General features: G+C 39.5%; 1 protein-coding gene across 1 annotated transcript; it reads left to right on the top strand.

The window, feature by feature from the left end:
• The first annotated feature begins 1,622 nt into the window (after nt 1–1,622).
• On the top strand, nt 1,623–18,065 carry galnt12 (UDP-N-acetyl-alpha-D-galactosamine:polypeptide N-acetylgalactosaminyltransferase 12). The gene is made up of 10 exons (XM_031729281.2): nt 1,623–2,765; nt 3,116–3,285; nt 5,825–6,014; nt 6,327–6,512; nt 6,724–6,841; nt 7,306–7,482; nt 10,817–10,948; nt 11,033–11,146; nt 13,373–13,528; nt 14,493–18,065. Exons 1-10 carry the CDS (start codon nt 2,419–2,421, stop codon nt 14,628–14,630), a joined length of 1,728 nt encoding a protein of 575 aa, XP_031585141.1. The 5' UTR covers nt 1,623–2,418; the 3' UTR covers nt 14,631–18,065.
• Nucleotides 18,066–18,579: the final 514 nt, after the last annotated feature.

Below are 18,579 nucleotides of genomic sequence, written 5' to 3'. Positions count from 1 at the left end.
CCCCGCGACCCTGAAAAGGATAAGCGGAAGCGAATGGATGGATGGATGTTCCTATTGTATTCTAATGAACTGAATGAAAACGAGCTCAGTTACTCTGATGCTTTGACAGATTAATTAATGATCTGTCATAGACCTGAAAACAAGGTGTGATCACAAAAAATGCAGATGAAATGACAAGTTTTATTCACTAAATTCATGTTTTAAAATGTCGAGTCATTAAAAGTAGCCTAGGGGGAGAAGGAAGCCAGGATGCCTGAGGATTGCACGTCATCCACACTAGTCCTATAGGAACACACCATGATAAAATGATGTCACATGGGGTGGCTGTAGCTCAGGAAGGTTGGTGGTTTGATCCCTCCAGTACTAAGTATCCTTGAATGAAATACTGAAATCCAAGGTGTTCTTAGATGTGTTCACTGGCATATGAATGTGTGTGAATGTTAGATAGAAAACAAAAAAAGTGCTTGGTTGAAGTTGTATAAAACGCTATGAGTGCTCAAGGAGAGTAGGGAAGTGCTATCTAACAATCATGCCATTTACCATCACTGCAAAATTTAGAAAGCAGAAATATATATAATGTATATAATGCTACACATAGTGAAGGCCCAAGTTTCCCCGGTTTCTCTCCTGCCCCTCCCTAGTAAAACACAAATGAAATATGCATATGAATAAATAGCCTAGAGGTTACTGGGTGATCAACAATACAGTCAAGTTGAACCAGTTGGTGAGTTCAGAGCTAATCCCAGTCACATTAGGTGCAGCTAATAATTGTTTTAATTTCCTTTTTAAGATTTGCACTTGTTACAGTAGGCTATCTGTTGCATGGAAAATGTTATCCATCATCTCGTCCTAAATGAGAACGCCCTCATTCATGCACTCACATGAATGTTGAGTCTCTGACAGACACGACAAGGGCAGTCTACCGTGGTATATTACAACACTCCGGCTGACTTGTTACCTTCCCGTGTCTCTTTGTGGTTTTCACAATATGGGTACTCGATCAAACAGTGCACCACTCAAATTACCTTCTCGCCTCGAAAGATCGCCTTAATTATTTAGCATTTTAATTTGCTTAAACATACATTTTGTGTCAAATTTCATCTTTCGTGTCAAGAGTTTTCATATCGGTTTCATATGAGTGACAAGGGGCCTCGTATGAATAAGAACACAGAGATAAACGATTTTGAAGCTGAGTCTGGGTTTGCTAGGGTCACCTTAGTGCTAAAAACTGTCATTACAGCTGACGGAAAATCTTTTTAAAATTTTATTATTAATATTATTATTTTAAACAATGGTCTGCATAAGATATTGGGGTTATAATGCCTCATAACAAATAACATAAATAACTCACCTGTGTGATGTCACTCTATATCAACTTCAGTTGGATATAGAAATAAAATGACTTCTTAACATAAACTTCATTTTTTTCAGGCTTTCACAGTAACTATTGCAACGCTTTGTGGCATAATATGAAATAGTGATGCACAACAAACTCGAAAACTGAGAAATTGGCAAAAATAATGCAGAAAAACTACGCAGCCTTATGTTTTCAATTTAAACCAATTTTTGATGATTAAAAAAATTGAAAGCGGAAGTTACATATTTTACGTATACACGCTAGTCTACCCCTGGTAGTCATTTTACGCCTTTTTGAAGTCTTCGAACAAAAAATAAAATAAATGTAATAATAATAATAACGGTAAAGTATTTTACGTGGTTTTATTCCGGGGTAGTATGAAAGCCAGGAAACGGAATTTTCCTACTTTGCGCGCTCTCGTGGATGGGGAAACAATTTTTGCCGGGGGTAACTACTTTGGCACAACACCGGAAACATAGTTGCTACTTCTGCTACTAAAAGTTGACTTGAACTTCTACTGCTGTTCACGTAAATGTCGTTAATCCCGGTTCCTCGATAGCACTTGGTGAACCGGTTGGACACAAACTATATTCATAAAGACTTGAATGAGAAAGAAAAAAATAATCTTTTTAATTATAATATTTGATTTTCTCAGTGAGTGAACTGAAAGAAACAGCACACGAGGCTTTTGATTTGACCTAGTTTTCTTTTCCTCCAGCAGTTAGGTAGCTAACTAATCTGAAGAGATACTTGTTAGCTAATCTAATCCGAGTTAGTTAATCCTTTCCCTCTTCACTCCAATAGCACGCAGGGTAACGGAGTTGAGGAGGAGTGACCACCGTCCTCCGTTTGAGTAAGAGGACTCACCCAGTTTGGGGACTCTATACGTAGATAGAGTTACACTTTGCCTGAACTATGGAGGAGAAACTTGGAAGTCAAACGGAAAGGTGACGCGGCTGTGGAGTCTAGCAAAACCAACTTGGACAGCAAAGGTTGCAGCACAGTGCAGCTCCTTGGGGCATGAGAGTCTCCAACTTTGCGCCTTGCAAAGAAACGAAACGATGGCTGCATACGGAAGGAGGAAACGGCCCAAGTTACTTATTTTAATATGTGGTGCTATTTTTCTGGGATATGTTATGTTTTTCAAACGCAAGTCGGGGGAAGTGAGCTTGACGAACCGACGGGAAGTCACAGGAGAGGAAGAGTATGAGCTCCTTAAGAAGCCCGTCTACGAGAAGCCCCCCTTGGATTTAGAAGCCCTGGGAGAAATGGGCAGAGCCGTGAAACTGAATCTGAACGAAGAGGAGAAAAGAAAAGAAGAGGAAAGTATCAAAGCGCACCAGATTAACACTTATGTCAGTGATAAAATATCACTGCACCGCAGGCTGCCAGAGAGATGGAACCCACTGTAAGTAACCTGTTGTCTATTGTTAGCAATGTTAAAGCCCAGATCTAAAGTTTAAGAGAAGCCTTTGCAGTTTGGATGTCCCAGCAACACTATTACACGGCTCAGTAAATACCTCAGAGGACATGTAACTCGTAAACTTAGTCATAACTCCTGTTAAAATGGAATGATAAATGCTCTGTGTTTACTTCTATTGGTCATCAAATCTTAAAAGTATGAAGGTTAACCACGAACCAGCTTTACATGCAATTTTGCACAGCCAGCTCACATTGTGCAGTGTCATTCCAGTCACTCAGCCTCACCTCCACCTTTTTTAGTCTGCATTCTAACAACCAAGTCTCCTCTCTCTCCAGCTGCAAAGAGCTGAAGTATGACTACAGGTCCTTGCCCACGACCTCTGTGGTGATTGCTTTCTACAACGAGGCCTGGTCCACCCTGCTGAGAACTGTCCACAGTGTGCTGGAGACGTCTCCTGACATCCTGCTGAAAGAGGTGGTGCTGGTGGATGACTACAGTGACAAAGGTAGAGGCACAGACAGACTGATGGACAGGCAGTGGGCAAGAATGGTGGCAGGCTGACAGTCAGGTGCTGTTACAGGTGCACACAGACGGGTAGCAGTTAGATGGGTGGAGGAGGATATACTGACATGTTATCAGTTAGGCAAGTCAAACAGAGATACTGGAAAATATGCTCATCAAATTATAATAAAATACTGGATGCAGATTTTTGTGCTTTGATTTTTAGTTTAATCCAAAACTCTATAGTTTTGGATTAACTCAGTTATCATACTGTAAGTAGTTCAACTTGGAGGCGTAGTCTGTCTATACACAAAGGGTTGCTCTAACCACCAATAAAACCTTTGTTGGAAAAATGCTGGTGGAAGTCCTTAATCAAACCTGTTCAACAGGCTTCATCTTAGAAAATACATATGTCTGTAAAACAAAAACAAATTAAACCCTTTCATTGTGTTCACATTGCTTTTGAAGAAAACATTTTGTCTAATGCAAAAATAAATGAAAAGAAGGTATACTTGCAACAGCCTTCAATCTGTGTTGGAAAGCTTTCTTACACTAATTTGTGGCAAAAAAGTAGTATTGTATCTCCTGGATGATTGGTGTGCGCTCATGTTCTCTTTTTTTGTGGAGGCAGGTGTGTGTCTGTTTTTTTTTTAAGTGTGCTAGTAAATAGTTTGTGTGTGAGTGTGTATGTGTAAGAAAATATGTTAACATTTTAAGAAGTAATTAATAGTAGTTCATTGTCAAAGCAGTTCTACGATTGTTGATATACTCATTTTTCTTGATTGTAGCCAACACAGGTTTACATACACATACAAACACTCGTGCACATGACCAAAATGCACATACACAGAAACACACTTCAAATCCAGTACAGTACAATACTGTTCAAACTCTTTTTTTTTGCCACTTATTAATGTAAGAAAACTTTACAAGAAGACAGAGTAAGGACTGAATTTGCCTTAGTTTAGTTTAGGTGGCATGTAAACCTTTTTTATTTTACATTTCTGTATTTGGGATTATTTATTTTTGCATTAATAATTATGTTTTCTTTAACAAATATGACTTAAATATGGCGCATAAACAAAAAAGGATTTAATATTTTGACAGATGTTGTATGCAGTGAAATTATTACAAATATTGGTTTCCATTTGTAATAATATCAAAGAGCAGTTCATTTTCAAAGACTTTTGTTTTTTCTCTTTTGAGTAATTGTTATTGTTCATTAGTAAGACAAGTGTTTCTTATCAATCAGTGGATAAATCAGCTGAATACTTAATTACCAAAACAATCAGTAGATGCAGCCATAAACTAAGATATAGATAAAGTGAAATCTCATGCATCAGGGTTATATTTTTTACATCTTCTATAAGTATATTCAAATAACCTATAATAACAGTAAATAATATAAAATATGCAGAATATGTTTATTCTTTTGGGTTTTTTGTTTTTGTTTTGTAAGAGTTGAGAAACTTTTAATGCTTCTAAAGTGTTTTCGATCATGAATGTATAAATGAAGTAATGCCTGCCTCTCCCTCAACCCTAACATCTGCTCGTGGTTATATTTATTTACTAAATGTTGAACTTGAGTAAATCAAAGAATTGTGTAACTTTAGCCTTTTGGATTAATGCGTATTTGGCTGAGAGCATAAAAGGAAGTAATTCTATCCTAAAAAGACTGGTGGGTGTGTCTTGTTTACCTGCTTCAGAGAAAGCTCACCATTTTCCAGTGAATACGGCAAATGTGTATCAAACAGTTTAACACTTTTTCCTCTAGAGGTGGGAATTAGGAGCCTGTTCCAAATGCATTGGAAATGTATTGGAAATGTATGCCAGATAGCTTATCACCTTCTTTTATCAATGCTGGCTTGTTTTTCTAACAGTCTCACGTTGCGTTGTGACGCTTCTGACACCTGAGCCACATGCCAGCATTGTCCCTTCTCAGATTTTACAATGTGATTGCACTCAGAGATAACAAGACGATTGTCTGTCTGGGCTTGCTTTTTATTCCCTTGCATGAAATGCTGATCAAGAACTGATAAAAAATTTGACCTATAGGGAGAAACCTTATTGGGGTGGCTGTGGCTCAGGTGGCAGAGCAGGTCTGCCACTAATCAGAAGGTCGGTGGTTCGATCCCAGGCTGCCTCCTGGCTGCATGCCAAATATCCTTGGGCAAGATACTAACCCCATGTTTGCCTACTGGTGGTGGTCAGAGGGCCCGGTGGCGCCAGTGTCCGGCAGCCTCGCCTCTGTCAGTGCGCCCCAGGGCAGCTGTGGTTACAACGTAGCTTGCCATTGCCAGTGTGTGAATGTGTGCGTGAATGGGTGAATGACTGAATGTAGTGTAAAGCGCTTTGGGGTCCTTAGGGACTGAGTAAAGCGCTATACAAATGCAGGCCATTTACCATTTCCATTTGTAGCTGATAGATTTTTCTCTGGTTTTGTATTTGTTGTGATTTTGAGAAACAACTCTTGATACAAACAAATAAAACAAAATCTAATTGTTTAATTTGGTTTATCTGCTCATCTGTTTAATTTCTGAAAGCTCATCTCAAGGAGCCACTGGACAAGTACATCTCAGGCTTGAATAAGGTGCGTCTGATCCGGGCCACAAAGAGGGAGGGGCTGGTGCGGGCCCGGTTGCTCGGGGCATCCATCACCACAGGCGAGGTTCTGACCTTCCTGGATTGTCATTGCGAGTGTCACGACGGCTGGTTAGAGCCTGTGCTCCACAGGTGAGAGAGCGCTCGCCAGGGAAAAAAAGAAATGCCTTCTCTCCTTGATTATTTTGTCAAAGTGCGGCCTTTAGAAAGGCTGTCTTTTAGTCCAGCTGTCACAGAGTGGGAAGCTCTGAATCTCTATCAGCCAGCTGCAGGAGCACTGTTATGTAGCCGTGTCTGACTCACTGTCTCGATGCTCCAGCCTTTCAAACAAGGGCAGCACCAACATTTGTACGGAGACTTTTATGGATGAACAAATTGCTTGCTTTGTAACACTGCTCCCTCCTAACATTCGCCTTTTTTCTCCTTTCTATTTTTCTCCACAAGGATCAAAGAGGAGCCGAAGGCCGTGGTGTGCCCCGTCATCGACGTGATAGACTGGAACACCTTCCAGTATTTAGGCCATGCTGGGGAACCTCAAATCGGAGGGTTTGATTGGCGGTTGGTCTTTACCTGGCACTCCATCCCCGACTACGAACAGAAACGCCGACGTTCACCCGTAGATGTCATCAGGTGTTTTTTAAGGACTCTTTATTACTCAAGAATAGAAAAAATCCCACATGAATATTTGGAAATGTAACTTTGAGTGTGGCAGCTACATTATTACAGAACCTACACTGCTGACATATCATACTTTTTTCTTCATACTGAGATAATAACATCTGTCTCATATAAGATGGAGCTCGTTGTCCTGTAATATAATTTTTATTTTCGGTGTCTTGAGGTCTCCTACTATGGCAGGTGGTCTGTTTGCTGTGAGGAAGGACTTCTTCCATTATTTGGGAACATATGACACAGGAATGGAGGTGTGGGGAGGAGAGAACCTGGAATTCTCTTTCAGGGTAAGAACTGTGTGTTTTCATGGACATATACAGTATTATTTATGTAATGATAACATAGGTAAAGCACATGTTATGTCCAAATTGACATTAAGCTTGCACTCCTTTTAGGATTACGGTCCAATTCACAGTGCAAGCCACTAAAAAGGCAGGAGTGTCTGCTTTAGATTTGTTGAACCATATGACAGCTGCTCAATTTATGTGGAATCTGCAATGAAAATAAAACTAAACATGGAGTGAAAGCAGGCCAAAGAGCTTAATACTTTAATTACAGCAAAGAATTTGAACATCCCTTCCCTACAATAACTGTAATTTCCCAAAGGGAAGAAACCAAAAATATTTTCCAACAACAGGCTAGCTTTTCTGTTCCCAAGCTCCTCCGCAACAAGACTGTGCTTTGTTTCCTGATTGAATCATGGCTGAGAGGCTAACCAAATCCTCGTGGTGGTGTTATTGATGTGTCTTAGATTTGGCAGTGTGGGGGCAGCCTGGAGGTCCACCCGTGCTCCCACGTGGGTCATGTCTTCCCTAAAAAGGCACCTTACTCACGGAGCAAAGCGTTGGCAAACAGCGTGAGAGCAGCTGAGGTCTGGCTGGATGAATTCAAGGAGATCTACTATCATCGTAATCCCCACGCACGCCTGGTGAGTGTGTGCAGATGATGTGAATGTGAAAGCAGAATATTTATTTCTTTATTTTTTTAAATAGCTGCATTCACCACAGCACTGTCTCATTAACCCCTTAATTTCACCAGTGAACTCACTCTCAGTATGCAAAACAATATCAAAAATACTCTGCCTTCTCCCAAAACGCACACACTCTCGCACACACGCACACTGTAAAAGCTCACCTGATTAAGTGACACGGGGGATATATGAGCAGCAGACACCCAAGGTGACAGGGGTCAGGGCATTCCGGTGTGCGATTACCACCTTTCTGTGCTACTTGGTGCCAACGGGTGTCACCCACCTGTCCTTGACACGGTGAGAGCCGTGCCGACCCATGGGGGTGCCCTGATTTTGTGTGTGTGTGTGCGTGAGTGATAGTGTAGTTAACAGGAAAAGCTCTCTAAGCACAGATCAGGTAGCACTCATCTCCCTGACATAAGGTAGCCTTGCCAAAAAAAAAAAAAATGCACCATACCCTCCAAACAAGCACTGTTTTTGCTCATCCTGTTTGATTTACAGCTGAACATGTGTTTAGACACAATAACAATACTAGACAAGGTTTATATCTATAAATGAACATATCTTACAAAGAAGTTACAATTTTACAATTTTGCTTGGCACAAACTTATACTAGTCTCCTGGATGAATGTACTGTGCCTGTTTATATTCTGTAGTCTGTCTTTGCCCATTAATATCATAGCTTACCCGGGGGGGGTGTATGATTGTTTTGATTTTAAAATATTAATACAATTTAATTAATATATCAATATATAAATCAATAATTTAACATATAAATATTAATATGGTATTTTTATATTCTTTTTAAATCTGAAAAATAAAGACACGAAGGCCCCCCATGCCCCCCTTTAAATTCACTCCTGCTTGATGCAGAAGTAGCAGCTCACATTAGCTGTCACTGCGATAGAAGGTGGGCCCGCTGCCGTCAGCCTTCAGCAACCTGTGTAATTTAAACATCATATCAGATGAAGTTAACAGTTCATCTGCATATTTAATTTTAGCTTCTGTAGCTTAATTGTAGATTTTTGCTGTCTAAAACAAGCAGGAGTGTGTGGGAGAAGCTACAAAGTTCTCTTTTCTTCACACTGGAGGTTGTTGAATGTGGTTTGAAGCAATTCCTCCATCTTTTTCCCAGTAAAGGTTTTTTTGGTGATCACAGAAATAACCTCGAATCGCTCGAGTCAATGCAGCCCTACTTTGTAGATTATGAACCAAACAACCTTAGACTAATGCATTCATAGTTACTTTTTTTTTTTTTTCTCCCTGACATTGTGACAGCCTGTGACACTTTCACTCCGAAACTTCCAGACAAAACAAGAAATCCCCAAATCGAAGCAAAAGAAGAAAAAATAGTCAGTAGGCAGTGAGATCTGGAAGTCTTTTAGGATTTGCAGAAGGACGGGTTACTGTGGCTGTCAAGATGGGTTACGTGCCAGTCCATGTGAGCTATTTTTATAGCTTGTTAATTAGTAACAAGGCATCGTAAAACTTAAATAATCTACATATGAAATGGTGCAGGATGACTCAGGCAAAGGAATGACTGAGAACTGTACTCAACTGAAGGGACACTCTTTATTAACACTGGATGATTGAGGGGAAAATCCGGGTACTGCAATCGTAATTAAGATATTAATTAATGTCGTTAAGTTTTAGTTTAAGTTATGAGCTTGCTAGAGATCAGTTGCAAACAACGACAGGTCTAGAGATGCGTATTTTTCACAAAAAAGAGCAAATATAACCTAAATATAACTAAAAAATATAAATATGAGAAATGTAGAAATATAATTTAGGCTAGCAGCAATACAGTTGTTGCAGCCAAAGCCAGAAGGGACAGCTGGCAAAAAAAAAGGAAAATGCAGACTGAAAGTTAATAGGCTTATTAATCACTGCCTCATTAATAAGGCATGGATATGCTGTAATTACTGTTGTGTATTCTGCAAACTAAACGTGTCGCTTAGCTGTATTTTTATAACATGTACAACAAATTTAGCTTTAATCTTTCAGCTTCAACTCTCCTATGAGGTCAGCAAGTAATCTACCAGGATTTAACACTGTCTGTTTTAGGATTTACTGTATTTTGCTATATAGAGGCCTAGCAAACAATGGATTGTCTTTGAAATTGCTTCATCCTAACAGGATAGAAAACACTCAAGGAATTAAGTTCCCGACACTGAACATTTGTAATTCTCAGTGATGTTCGCAGAGCAATCCAGAGGGCCGTCTTCCTATAGATGCACCAAGTTTCACAGGAAAGCTGATGCTATTTTTTAAAGAGAGTATACTGGTTACTAGGCAGTGAGCTCTGGAAGTCATACCTCAGGCTACAAAGTTGCTGTAGGAGTTGGCTGTAAAAGCTGGCTAACTTGCTTTGTAGTACAGCCCTCTGGAATCATTAGCTCTTGTTTTCCACCGCTGTTTCACTAATTGGCACCTCTGTGCTCTCGGTTCCTAGTTGCTCCCTTAGGTCGTTTCTTGTGACCGTTTATTCATCCATATAGGTTGGACTGTCACTGGGCTGGTTGCCCTTACCTTTGCATTTCATCAGGACCTTTACTGATCCTTAATTTAAGTCTTATTAGCCTGGTAAGTGTCCTGGACTAGTCCTCATTGTTCTGATAGTCCATGCTGGTCCTAGCCATTGACAAAGCACTGCGTCCTTTGGGAATCTTTCTTCTCACTAAATAGACTGATGAATAGCCAATTAGAGCTGTGTTTGGGCAGGCCACCATCATCCATCATCCTGCAGTGCTGCTGAATCTTTCTTCCAGCAGGCAAGGTGTGGTGAGCATATGCTCACTGGCACATTAAAGTGGAGACGGTGTTCTTTCTCATAATCTAATTAACTAGTCTTTATCAGCGTGATATGTACATGTGTAACTTTGTATGCATAACAGTGTTTACGCAAGCACGATCTGTTTGCTCGCACACACGGAGATTCCTGTAAAATTGACACATGTATCCTGTTTGACTGTTGGAAGTTCTGTTTGTTTGAGGGGGAGCTATTGTTTGGAATGAATTACATTTTGTATGGAGTAATGGACCATAGATGGTGCTATTGTATTCCATTTTAGGCCACTGGTATATTATGAATACTTCATCGGCCACAGCAGCTGTCTGATGGTGACTACATTGACATTGCTCTCACTTAAAATCTTCATTTGAATATGAGATATCACTGGTGATTCTTTTTTTCCACAATGCAGAGCAGTTCTGTGCTTTCTTTTTTTTAAGAGGCAGAAAAGTGAAACTAAAATAATCATGTTGAACTGTCATTTGCCATGTTTGTCTCCAGGAGGCCTTTGGAGATGTAACGGAGCGGAGGATGCTCCGAGAGAAGTTGGGCTGCAAGAGCTTCAAGTGGTACTTGGATAACATTTATCCTGATATTCACGTCCCACATGATCGGCCAGGCATGTTTGGAATGGTGAGAACAAAGTAAGACCTTGTGAGCTTCTGCAAGCTAGATTGTACCACTACCTAATTATATCTTGTTGCTGCCTTTTGCTAGCTTAAGAACCGGGGCAAGACCAACTACTGTTTTGACTACAACCCTACAGATGAGAATGTGGTGGTGGGCCAAAGGGTCATCCTCTATCTGTGTCATGGAATGGGCCAGAACCAAGTAAGTAATGCCAGTGATACAGAAAAAGCACCTGCATCTTCCTTTGCTGAACAGCTCACCAAACTTAAAACAGGTTTACAAGCTAGTTTGCTGATTAGCTACATGGTTGCAGCCCATTTTCAATCATGTGAAACCCAGCTTTCAGTTAGATTTTAATTGAATGTTGGTTTTTGAACACAACACACTGTTTGCCCTTTTATATGTGAGCTTCAGCGCTCATTTGTTTACTCTTGTTCAGTTAATCCTGGCACTCTTGAAGACTGCCATTAATCAATCTAATATGAATGTCCTCTGAGCTATTTGAAAAGAGAAAAATAATGTTTGGAGAAACACAATTTGGACATTTATTTCTCCAAACATTCCAAACAAACAAATATTGTCTCCATCGTCTTCAGTTGGCACTATTATAATGATGGAGAGGACACTCATGGCTTTAAAAACTGACCTAACAATTGTGTTTGTCAGTCTTTTGCCCTTTAACAGCTTCGCTATACATCTCTGATTTATTGACCTAATAAATGCCATCTGGACCCTTTAGAGTGTGGAGCCCAGCTGATTTCTCTCAGGTCAAGGCTTGTAATAAAGGGTGATTAGACTTTTGTGATAAGAGCCTTCATATCATCTGTGTATAAAGATTTTTGTTTTTAAAATCTTTTGGAAATGCATGATATGTTTTTGATTTAGAGTGTTTTATTTTATTGCTTCCACTGTGCTCAGGTTCTTTGGCTCAGGTTTATTGGCCCGTGTCTGGTTTTATTTAGTTTTGTAAAGCACTTTATAACATTAAGTGATCATTGTCACACCTTTGGGAGACATTACTGACTAGTTAAAGTTAATCAGATTGCTTCATGACCACTGTAGTTTATGGGTTTGTCTGCTCGTAGAGCGCATCCTCTGGGTTCCTGTCTATTATCTGCAACTTTGGCATCCAGTGGCATTAATGTGTACCAGCATATTTGATAGCAATAATTAGAAATCACTTTTGATCTCCATGGCAGATCCATTTATTTCCTTCCCTGTCTTCACCTTCTGTTTTTCACTACTCCCTGTTTTACATTTATCGTAGACAAAGGTAATCATGGATATAAATAGCATCTCAATTTCTTTCAAATTAAACATATAGTCATCCTATTTCCTCTCAGACTACAAGAATTGTGTTGTGTACTCTTACAGACCTGGGAATAATGAATATCATCTGTTATGCCAGGCTACAAAATTATATGATGGCTTTGTTGATACAAAGGGAATGCACATTTCCCAGTGCCTTTTCCTTTGCGATATTCAGTAATCCAGGAAACACTGTGAAATTTAGCATTGTTATTCCAGAACATCTCTGTGGACACAAACTGATGTTATTATTGTAGAAAGTGGGGATAGCTGCCTTATGAGACTACTGGGCATGCTACAGAGACGCATTTCACATTTTCACAAACACACTCTTAAGCCATCTCTCCATCCTAAATATAGATCCCTAACAGTGCCGTTCTTCTGTTTTAACTGGATTTTAGCTAACTGAAATGGTTGCATTTTTCTCAGCTAAAAAACAAAAAGGTGACTATTAAGACGTATAAACTCGCGTTCGCTGTATTAGGAACACCATGCTAATGCTTCATTTGATTGCCTTTTGCTCTCAGAGCTGCTTTAATCTTTTGTGGCATAGATTCAACAAGGTGCTGGAAATATTCCTTGGAGATTTTGCTCCATATTGACATGACAGCATCAGACAGTTACTGCAGATTTGTCAACTGCACATGATGTGAATCTCAAATTCCAGCACATCCTAAAATGTGCTCTATTAGATTGAGATCTGGTGACTGTGGAGGCCATTTGAGTACAGTGAACTCACTGTCATGTTCAAGGAGCCAGCTAGAAATGATTTGAATTTGAACATGTCACATTATTCTGCTGGAAGCAGGCTTTAGGAAGATGGTCAGAAACGGTACTTGTGTAGGCTGTGATGGTACCAAAGTGTTCCAAAAAAGTATTTCCTCCTATTATTATGCCACCAACAACAGCCTAAATTGTTTTAATCAGACAAGCCTGTCTGACATCAACAACAATGCCCCGTTCAAACTCACTAAAATCGCGTTTCTTTCCCAATTTTGATGAAACTTGATGAACTTCAGTGTCTCGATTGGCTGTTTAGATATGTGCATTAACAAGTAGTTTAACAGGTGTATGTAATAAAGTGCCCAGTGACCCCAGTTGTTTTGTCTCATCCTACAGTTCTTTGAATACTCTGTGAATGGTGAGATCTGTTACAACACAAGGGAACCTGCTGGATGCATCGCGGGTGACAACATCAGTACTTACTTGACTGTCCAGCTGTGCAGAACACGAGGGCAGCCTGTACCTTCAGACCAGAAATTTATCTTCCGAAAGGTAAGGTGTAAAGTATTTTAGTCTAGTGAGTTTCTCTGTTTATCCCTAAGTCCAAATTTTAACTAATAGTGTTGAAACGGAAAGTAATGTGGTGGCCCTGAAATTGCAGCATGTCATTAATTTTTGAGTTGCTGTCAGGGAGAGAAGATATGTGGAATATTATTAGTCCTTTACTTATCCAGGTAAAAAATCTCATTTCTAAGAGAGACCTGGCATCATGGCAACAAAAGTCAAAAATATAAAAGTCAAAGTCTAAAATATAGTTCTTTGTTGAATTTTCTGTGACATCTTGTTGATTTCACATTAGTAGTTATTTTCCTTTTTGAACTGCCACAAATGTTTTAAAAGATGGACACCCAACACTGAATTAAATTATTGACTCTATAGTTCCTCGCTCTTACAGTGACCTTTTAACCAGCCACTTAGTTTCTCTGGTTCCATCGACTATATCTTTTATCCATTCAGAGAGAAACTAGTACACACTGTACAGTCCCATAGGCTTTTAACAATACATGTCATTTTTTTGCTTTTAAAACACACTGATTTCAAATTTATGTTTATGTTTGTTTCAGATGGTAACTGTAATATAGTGTATTAGTAGCAAGCTGAGGATTCAAAACACAATACTGGAAGTTACTGTGATTTGAATGTAGGGACATGACACTATCTAAATGTAAATGGATCCCAAAAACATGGAATAAATGTAAAACGGGGTATGTGGAGTGAGTGTTTGAGGAGGGGGGAATTGGGCAATAGAAGGAGGAAAAATGAAAAGTGAAGCCAAAAAAAAGGCAAAAAATAAAAGTACAGATCGATCTGGGCAGGTCCTCTGTGTTCTGTACGCTCTGGTGCTCCTAAAACTTTGATGTGTAAAGAATAATGAAAGTAATATCGCAGATCTGCTCTTTGTTCTTTAGACATGTATGGCTAATAACATTTTGAAAATACTTTTCCAATTTTTCAGGATGGGAGTTTGTACCATGTCCACAGCCAGAAGTGTATTGAGGCAATAGACAATACAGACAACGGGACACCAGCACCCTCACTCCAACCCTGCTCTGATAGCCTCCACCAAAAGTGGTTCTTTGAAGAGAGAATGTAATGCTCCAACCCTAGGATATGTTTTTCTTAACCTTAACGGACGTCAAATGAGGTTGCGCTTCCTTTCAGACTTAAACCTCCTATAAATTCTTGCTCATTGGGTGAAATCTAACTGTTATTTACTTTCTACATATGCATACTGCATATACACTTGTTGGGAAAACCAAGCCTATAGGACTATGCATTATTTTTCTCATTAAAGAGATGTTTGGAAACTAGTGCTGCTTTGCACACATGGGATTACTATGATATTTTTTGGGGGCTGTTTTTCACTTACCTACTCCAAGGCTATTGTAGTCTTTTAGTTCAGTTTGCATGCAAAGCTTTACCCAGAAAGAGGCAAAGGCACAAAGAAAGCTGTGCATCCATATAGAAAGAAAACAGCGGCTTATTAAATAAGTCAGCAAACTCTGACCATCTTACGAGCTAGCATCTGGAATTGCAGTGATGTTCAGAGGCATGTCGTGAGGTGTTATTTTATATTTTTGTCTTATCCTCTAGAGGGGGCTAAATCTCCTTTCTGTACATTCCTTTCTTGTAATGGGCTCTTTCTGAGTAGGAAGTGGAACAATTTTTCAGGTATTGAGTTGAGAGCCTTTTCAGGACATTTAAAGTGCTTGTCACTCCTTGCTACGTACCAGGGACTTAATAAAAAAAAAAAAAAGGCATTGTGCAAGTACCTAGTACCTCTTCAACGTAATTACCAACTACTGATAACAGGAGAAACTCCATATGTATTCTGTTCTTGTGTGCTTTGTATGAATATGAATCAGAGGTAAAAATGGCTTGGACTGTTTTGCTAGCTTTTAAAATACTTTTTTTTTTTTTTCAGCTTAATTCTGTTTTGTGCTCTTTAATGAAATGCAGCTTGAAAAGACTAAATTATAGCCATAATTTAAGGATTCACTTCATGTGGTGTCAAGTATGTTTTTAAAAGATTTATTTTAGAGATGAGTTTAATTATTGTGTAATTTTGAGGCAATTCGTATGCACAGACGTGGAAGCGTTCTCCCTTACGAATCGCTCTGTGGGGTTGCCCTGATCTCGTTCTGTGTCCATCTGTTAGGATCAGAAAACTATAGATCCCTCTGAAGCGCCGCTGTGGTCACTTGTGTGGCTGCCCTGCAGGCTCTGCAGGGAGTCCAAGGGGAACACAGTGGAGGAGCAGACAGTTGTCGGTGTCTTCAGGCTGCTGGGATGCCAGATGGTTTCCTGATTGATTCTGTGGTCCTCTTCAAATTCTTTATCACCTCTTGTTTCTATGTGTCAAAGGTGTTCAGTGGAGGGCTTATCTTTTGGACTCGCGCCAGTCAAAACCTCCGCAGATGAAAACTTGTATACTTGTGTGCTTTGGGTTTGATTTATGAACGTAAGACATAAAGAGCAGAGTTTGTGACAGCAGAAGCAGATAATGGAGGAGATTGAATGAAGCAATTTGCGACCTTTTTCTCACCATTAACCTTCCCAGGCTGTTTGCCCATCAGTCTGAAAGGAGTTCTGTTATAAACTGATGTTAGGGGACTTTTGTGCTGAAATGGATTTTTGTTGTTGATTGAGAATGTATGCTCACAATATGAAAAAGTAGGAAAAGAAAAAGACATTTTATACAGTGTCATTGCTGTGACTTGAGCAGTCAAGATCCCTTCTGTTGCCAAATTGAATGAATGTAAGGCCTCAGTCACACAGGCATAAAGACCTGTTGGCGACCATCTGGCAACTACGGTCACAAGGGAAAAATGTGTATTCCTCGACAGGTTGCAGATGGTTGCTGGATGTTGCTAGCAGTGGCTGTGAAATTGATTGCTAAAACTCCATGGAAACAGGCCCAAGAGACCGGTCAGTGAGTGAAAACCTTGAGTTTGCTTCGGTTGCAGGCAGTTTGTCACTAGTTGGTTGGTAAATGTAATCTTGGCTAGAAATACTCACACACTATTTGTCAAGTGGTTGTGAAACTGTGACAAGTGTGACGCAAACAAGAAACGGAGAAGGTTTACCTTTAAAGCAAAAGTGGCACCTTTCAAAAATGTTAGTTGCAGACGTGGTAACGCACAACCTTTTCTTTAAAAGCAAATGTTCTTTTTCTCTTGTGTGCATCACATTCTTTCAAGTTTCACAGTGTGTTCACAAACAAGTCGGTGTATTTTATGAAAACTGACCAAAACAATTGCAAGAATGCTTTTGGTGCACTACCCTTTTTGAAAGCAATCTGACCTAGCGACAGTCAGCAACTCCCAGAAACCTTTTGCCAACTGGTTGGGGAGTGCACATTTTGTCCTAGCAACCAGAGGTTGCCAGTGGTTCACTGACCAGCCCCTCAGGCCTGGGTGACTCAGGCCTAAAATGATAAGATGCTGCAAGAGTCTATCTGCAGCTCTGAACGTGCATTAACAGTTTCATTGCACTGTGCAGCTTTTAACTTGTACCATTGCACATTTAATGCATATCAAGTCAGAAAAAACAGTAGATTTAAAACAAATAATGGGTTTAAGTTTACAGTAGTGCACAAAGGTTTTTTTAAGAGTATACATAGTACATTATTGTGTGGGCAGTGCTAAGTAATACGTGAAGTGTACCAAATGACCAGTAGGAAACTTGTGGTTGATTTCACAAAAGGAGGAAATTTGACTCAGGACTGTATATGTTGTAAGGCTAAAACAGTGATAGTGGTTGACCTGCTCTCCATAGAAGAGCACGCTATGCCTTTGTAAGTTTGAAGCATCTTGCATGGAATTCATAGTCCACGGCAATCTTAGGCTCTTCTTCGCCTAGCTTTCCACGGCTTTAGTGTCGATCATGCATGATCGGTGAAATTGCCCCCATGATGCATTGCTAATGCTTTATGTGTTAAACACTTAAGAAGTGGCAGCTCTTCAATTTTCCATCAGTTTACATCTTTGGCCTGAGTGGAGGGTAAATATTCTCTCGGTATTAAAAAGGGTTATTTATTGTCCCCTGTAGCCATCTGTTATTCCAACCATGCCCTATGTAGTAAAACATTTTTACTGTGATGTTATATTTTTGTATGCTAATTTGTTACGGTGCAAGCTGCAGCAATAAAATTGATATTTTGCCAGTTTAGGGTTATATCTCTGCGGCAGGTCATATAGAGTTTTATATCAACCAAATGCATGTCATTAATACAGATTTTCCGGGGATCTGTTATAGCACTTGAACCTGTAAAGTGGATGATTGCATTGTGACCATGCAGCACTATTGTACGATATCATGCAAAAAATACTGTCTTTTGGCCTTCCGTTTACTAATGTGGTAAATATGCACTAATAATAATGCAAGAATTCAAAGACCATGACTGCTGTAATAATGCCGTCAATAACTCCAGTGGCCTTATGTTGTAATTAAATAATTGACGAATGTAATGAATACATATTTTTTTTCTTTTAATAATTAGTAGATCTAATAAATGGACAACATTTGATGTCATTGTGCCCGCTTTTTTTTTTTTTTTTTTTTTTTAAATTGTTGTAAATTTATCATTTCCTAACATGTCTTTTTTGTCTTTGAAATGTGTATCAACATTGGAAACGCTTCAACAAAACATACGAAAAATATTTTCACCATCTCCCATTGTCTTATCAATTAAGCTGTGACTCATCCACATCCACTATGATTAAAACAGGCTATCATCCACACGAAACTGCTGGAGATGCAAATCAAGATGCTCGGAGGATAATGAGAAAAGAAAAGGGGAGATATGGGGGGGTAAGTTTTTCCAGCCATATCTGATTGGAATGATCACCAGCTGCTGAGTGAGATGGTAAAATATTGCACCCGTGCCAAGTCGCTGTTGCCTTCGATGTTGACACTCTGCCCTGCAGTCTCTCTCAATTAGTCACTGATGGTGCGCGGCTTTTTAGGATTACAGGGTGTGTCTTTGTGTCACTACTTGCAAGCTTTTTTTTTTTTCCTTTTTGGGAACCTTTTACATTCAA

Source organism: Oreochromis aureus, linkage group 22, assembly GCF_013358895.1.
Source record: "Oreochromis aureus strain Israel breed Guangdong linkage group 22, ZZ_aureus, whole genome shotgun sequence".
Taxonomy (NCBI): domain Eukaryota; kingdom Metazoa; phylum Chordata; class Actinopteri; order Cichliformes; family Cichlidae; genus Oreochromis; species Oreochromis aureus.
This window is presented reverse-complemented; position numbering and strand designations above follow the sequence as displayed.

Excerpts from the sequence above, each read along its gene's own strand:
- galnt12 (XM_031729281.2), top strand. The coding sequence starts at position 2,419 with ATGGCTGCATACGGAAGGAGGAAACGGCCCAAGTTACTTATTTTAATA. Across the intron at positions 6,015-6,326 it reads TTAGAGCCTGTGCTCCACAG|GATCAAAGAGGAGCCGAAGG; the intron begins GTGAGAGAGCGC and ends TTTCTCCACAAG. Across the intron at positions 7,483-10,816 it reads GTAATCCCCACGCACGCCTG|GAGGCCTTTGGAGATGTAAC; the intron begins GTGAGTGTGTGC and ends GTTTGTCTCCAG.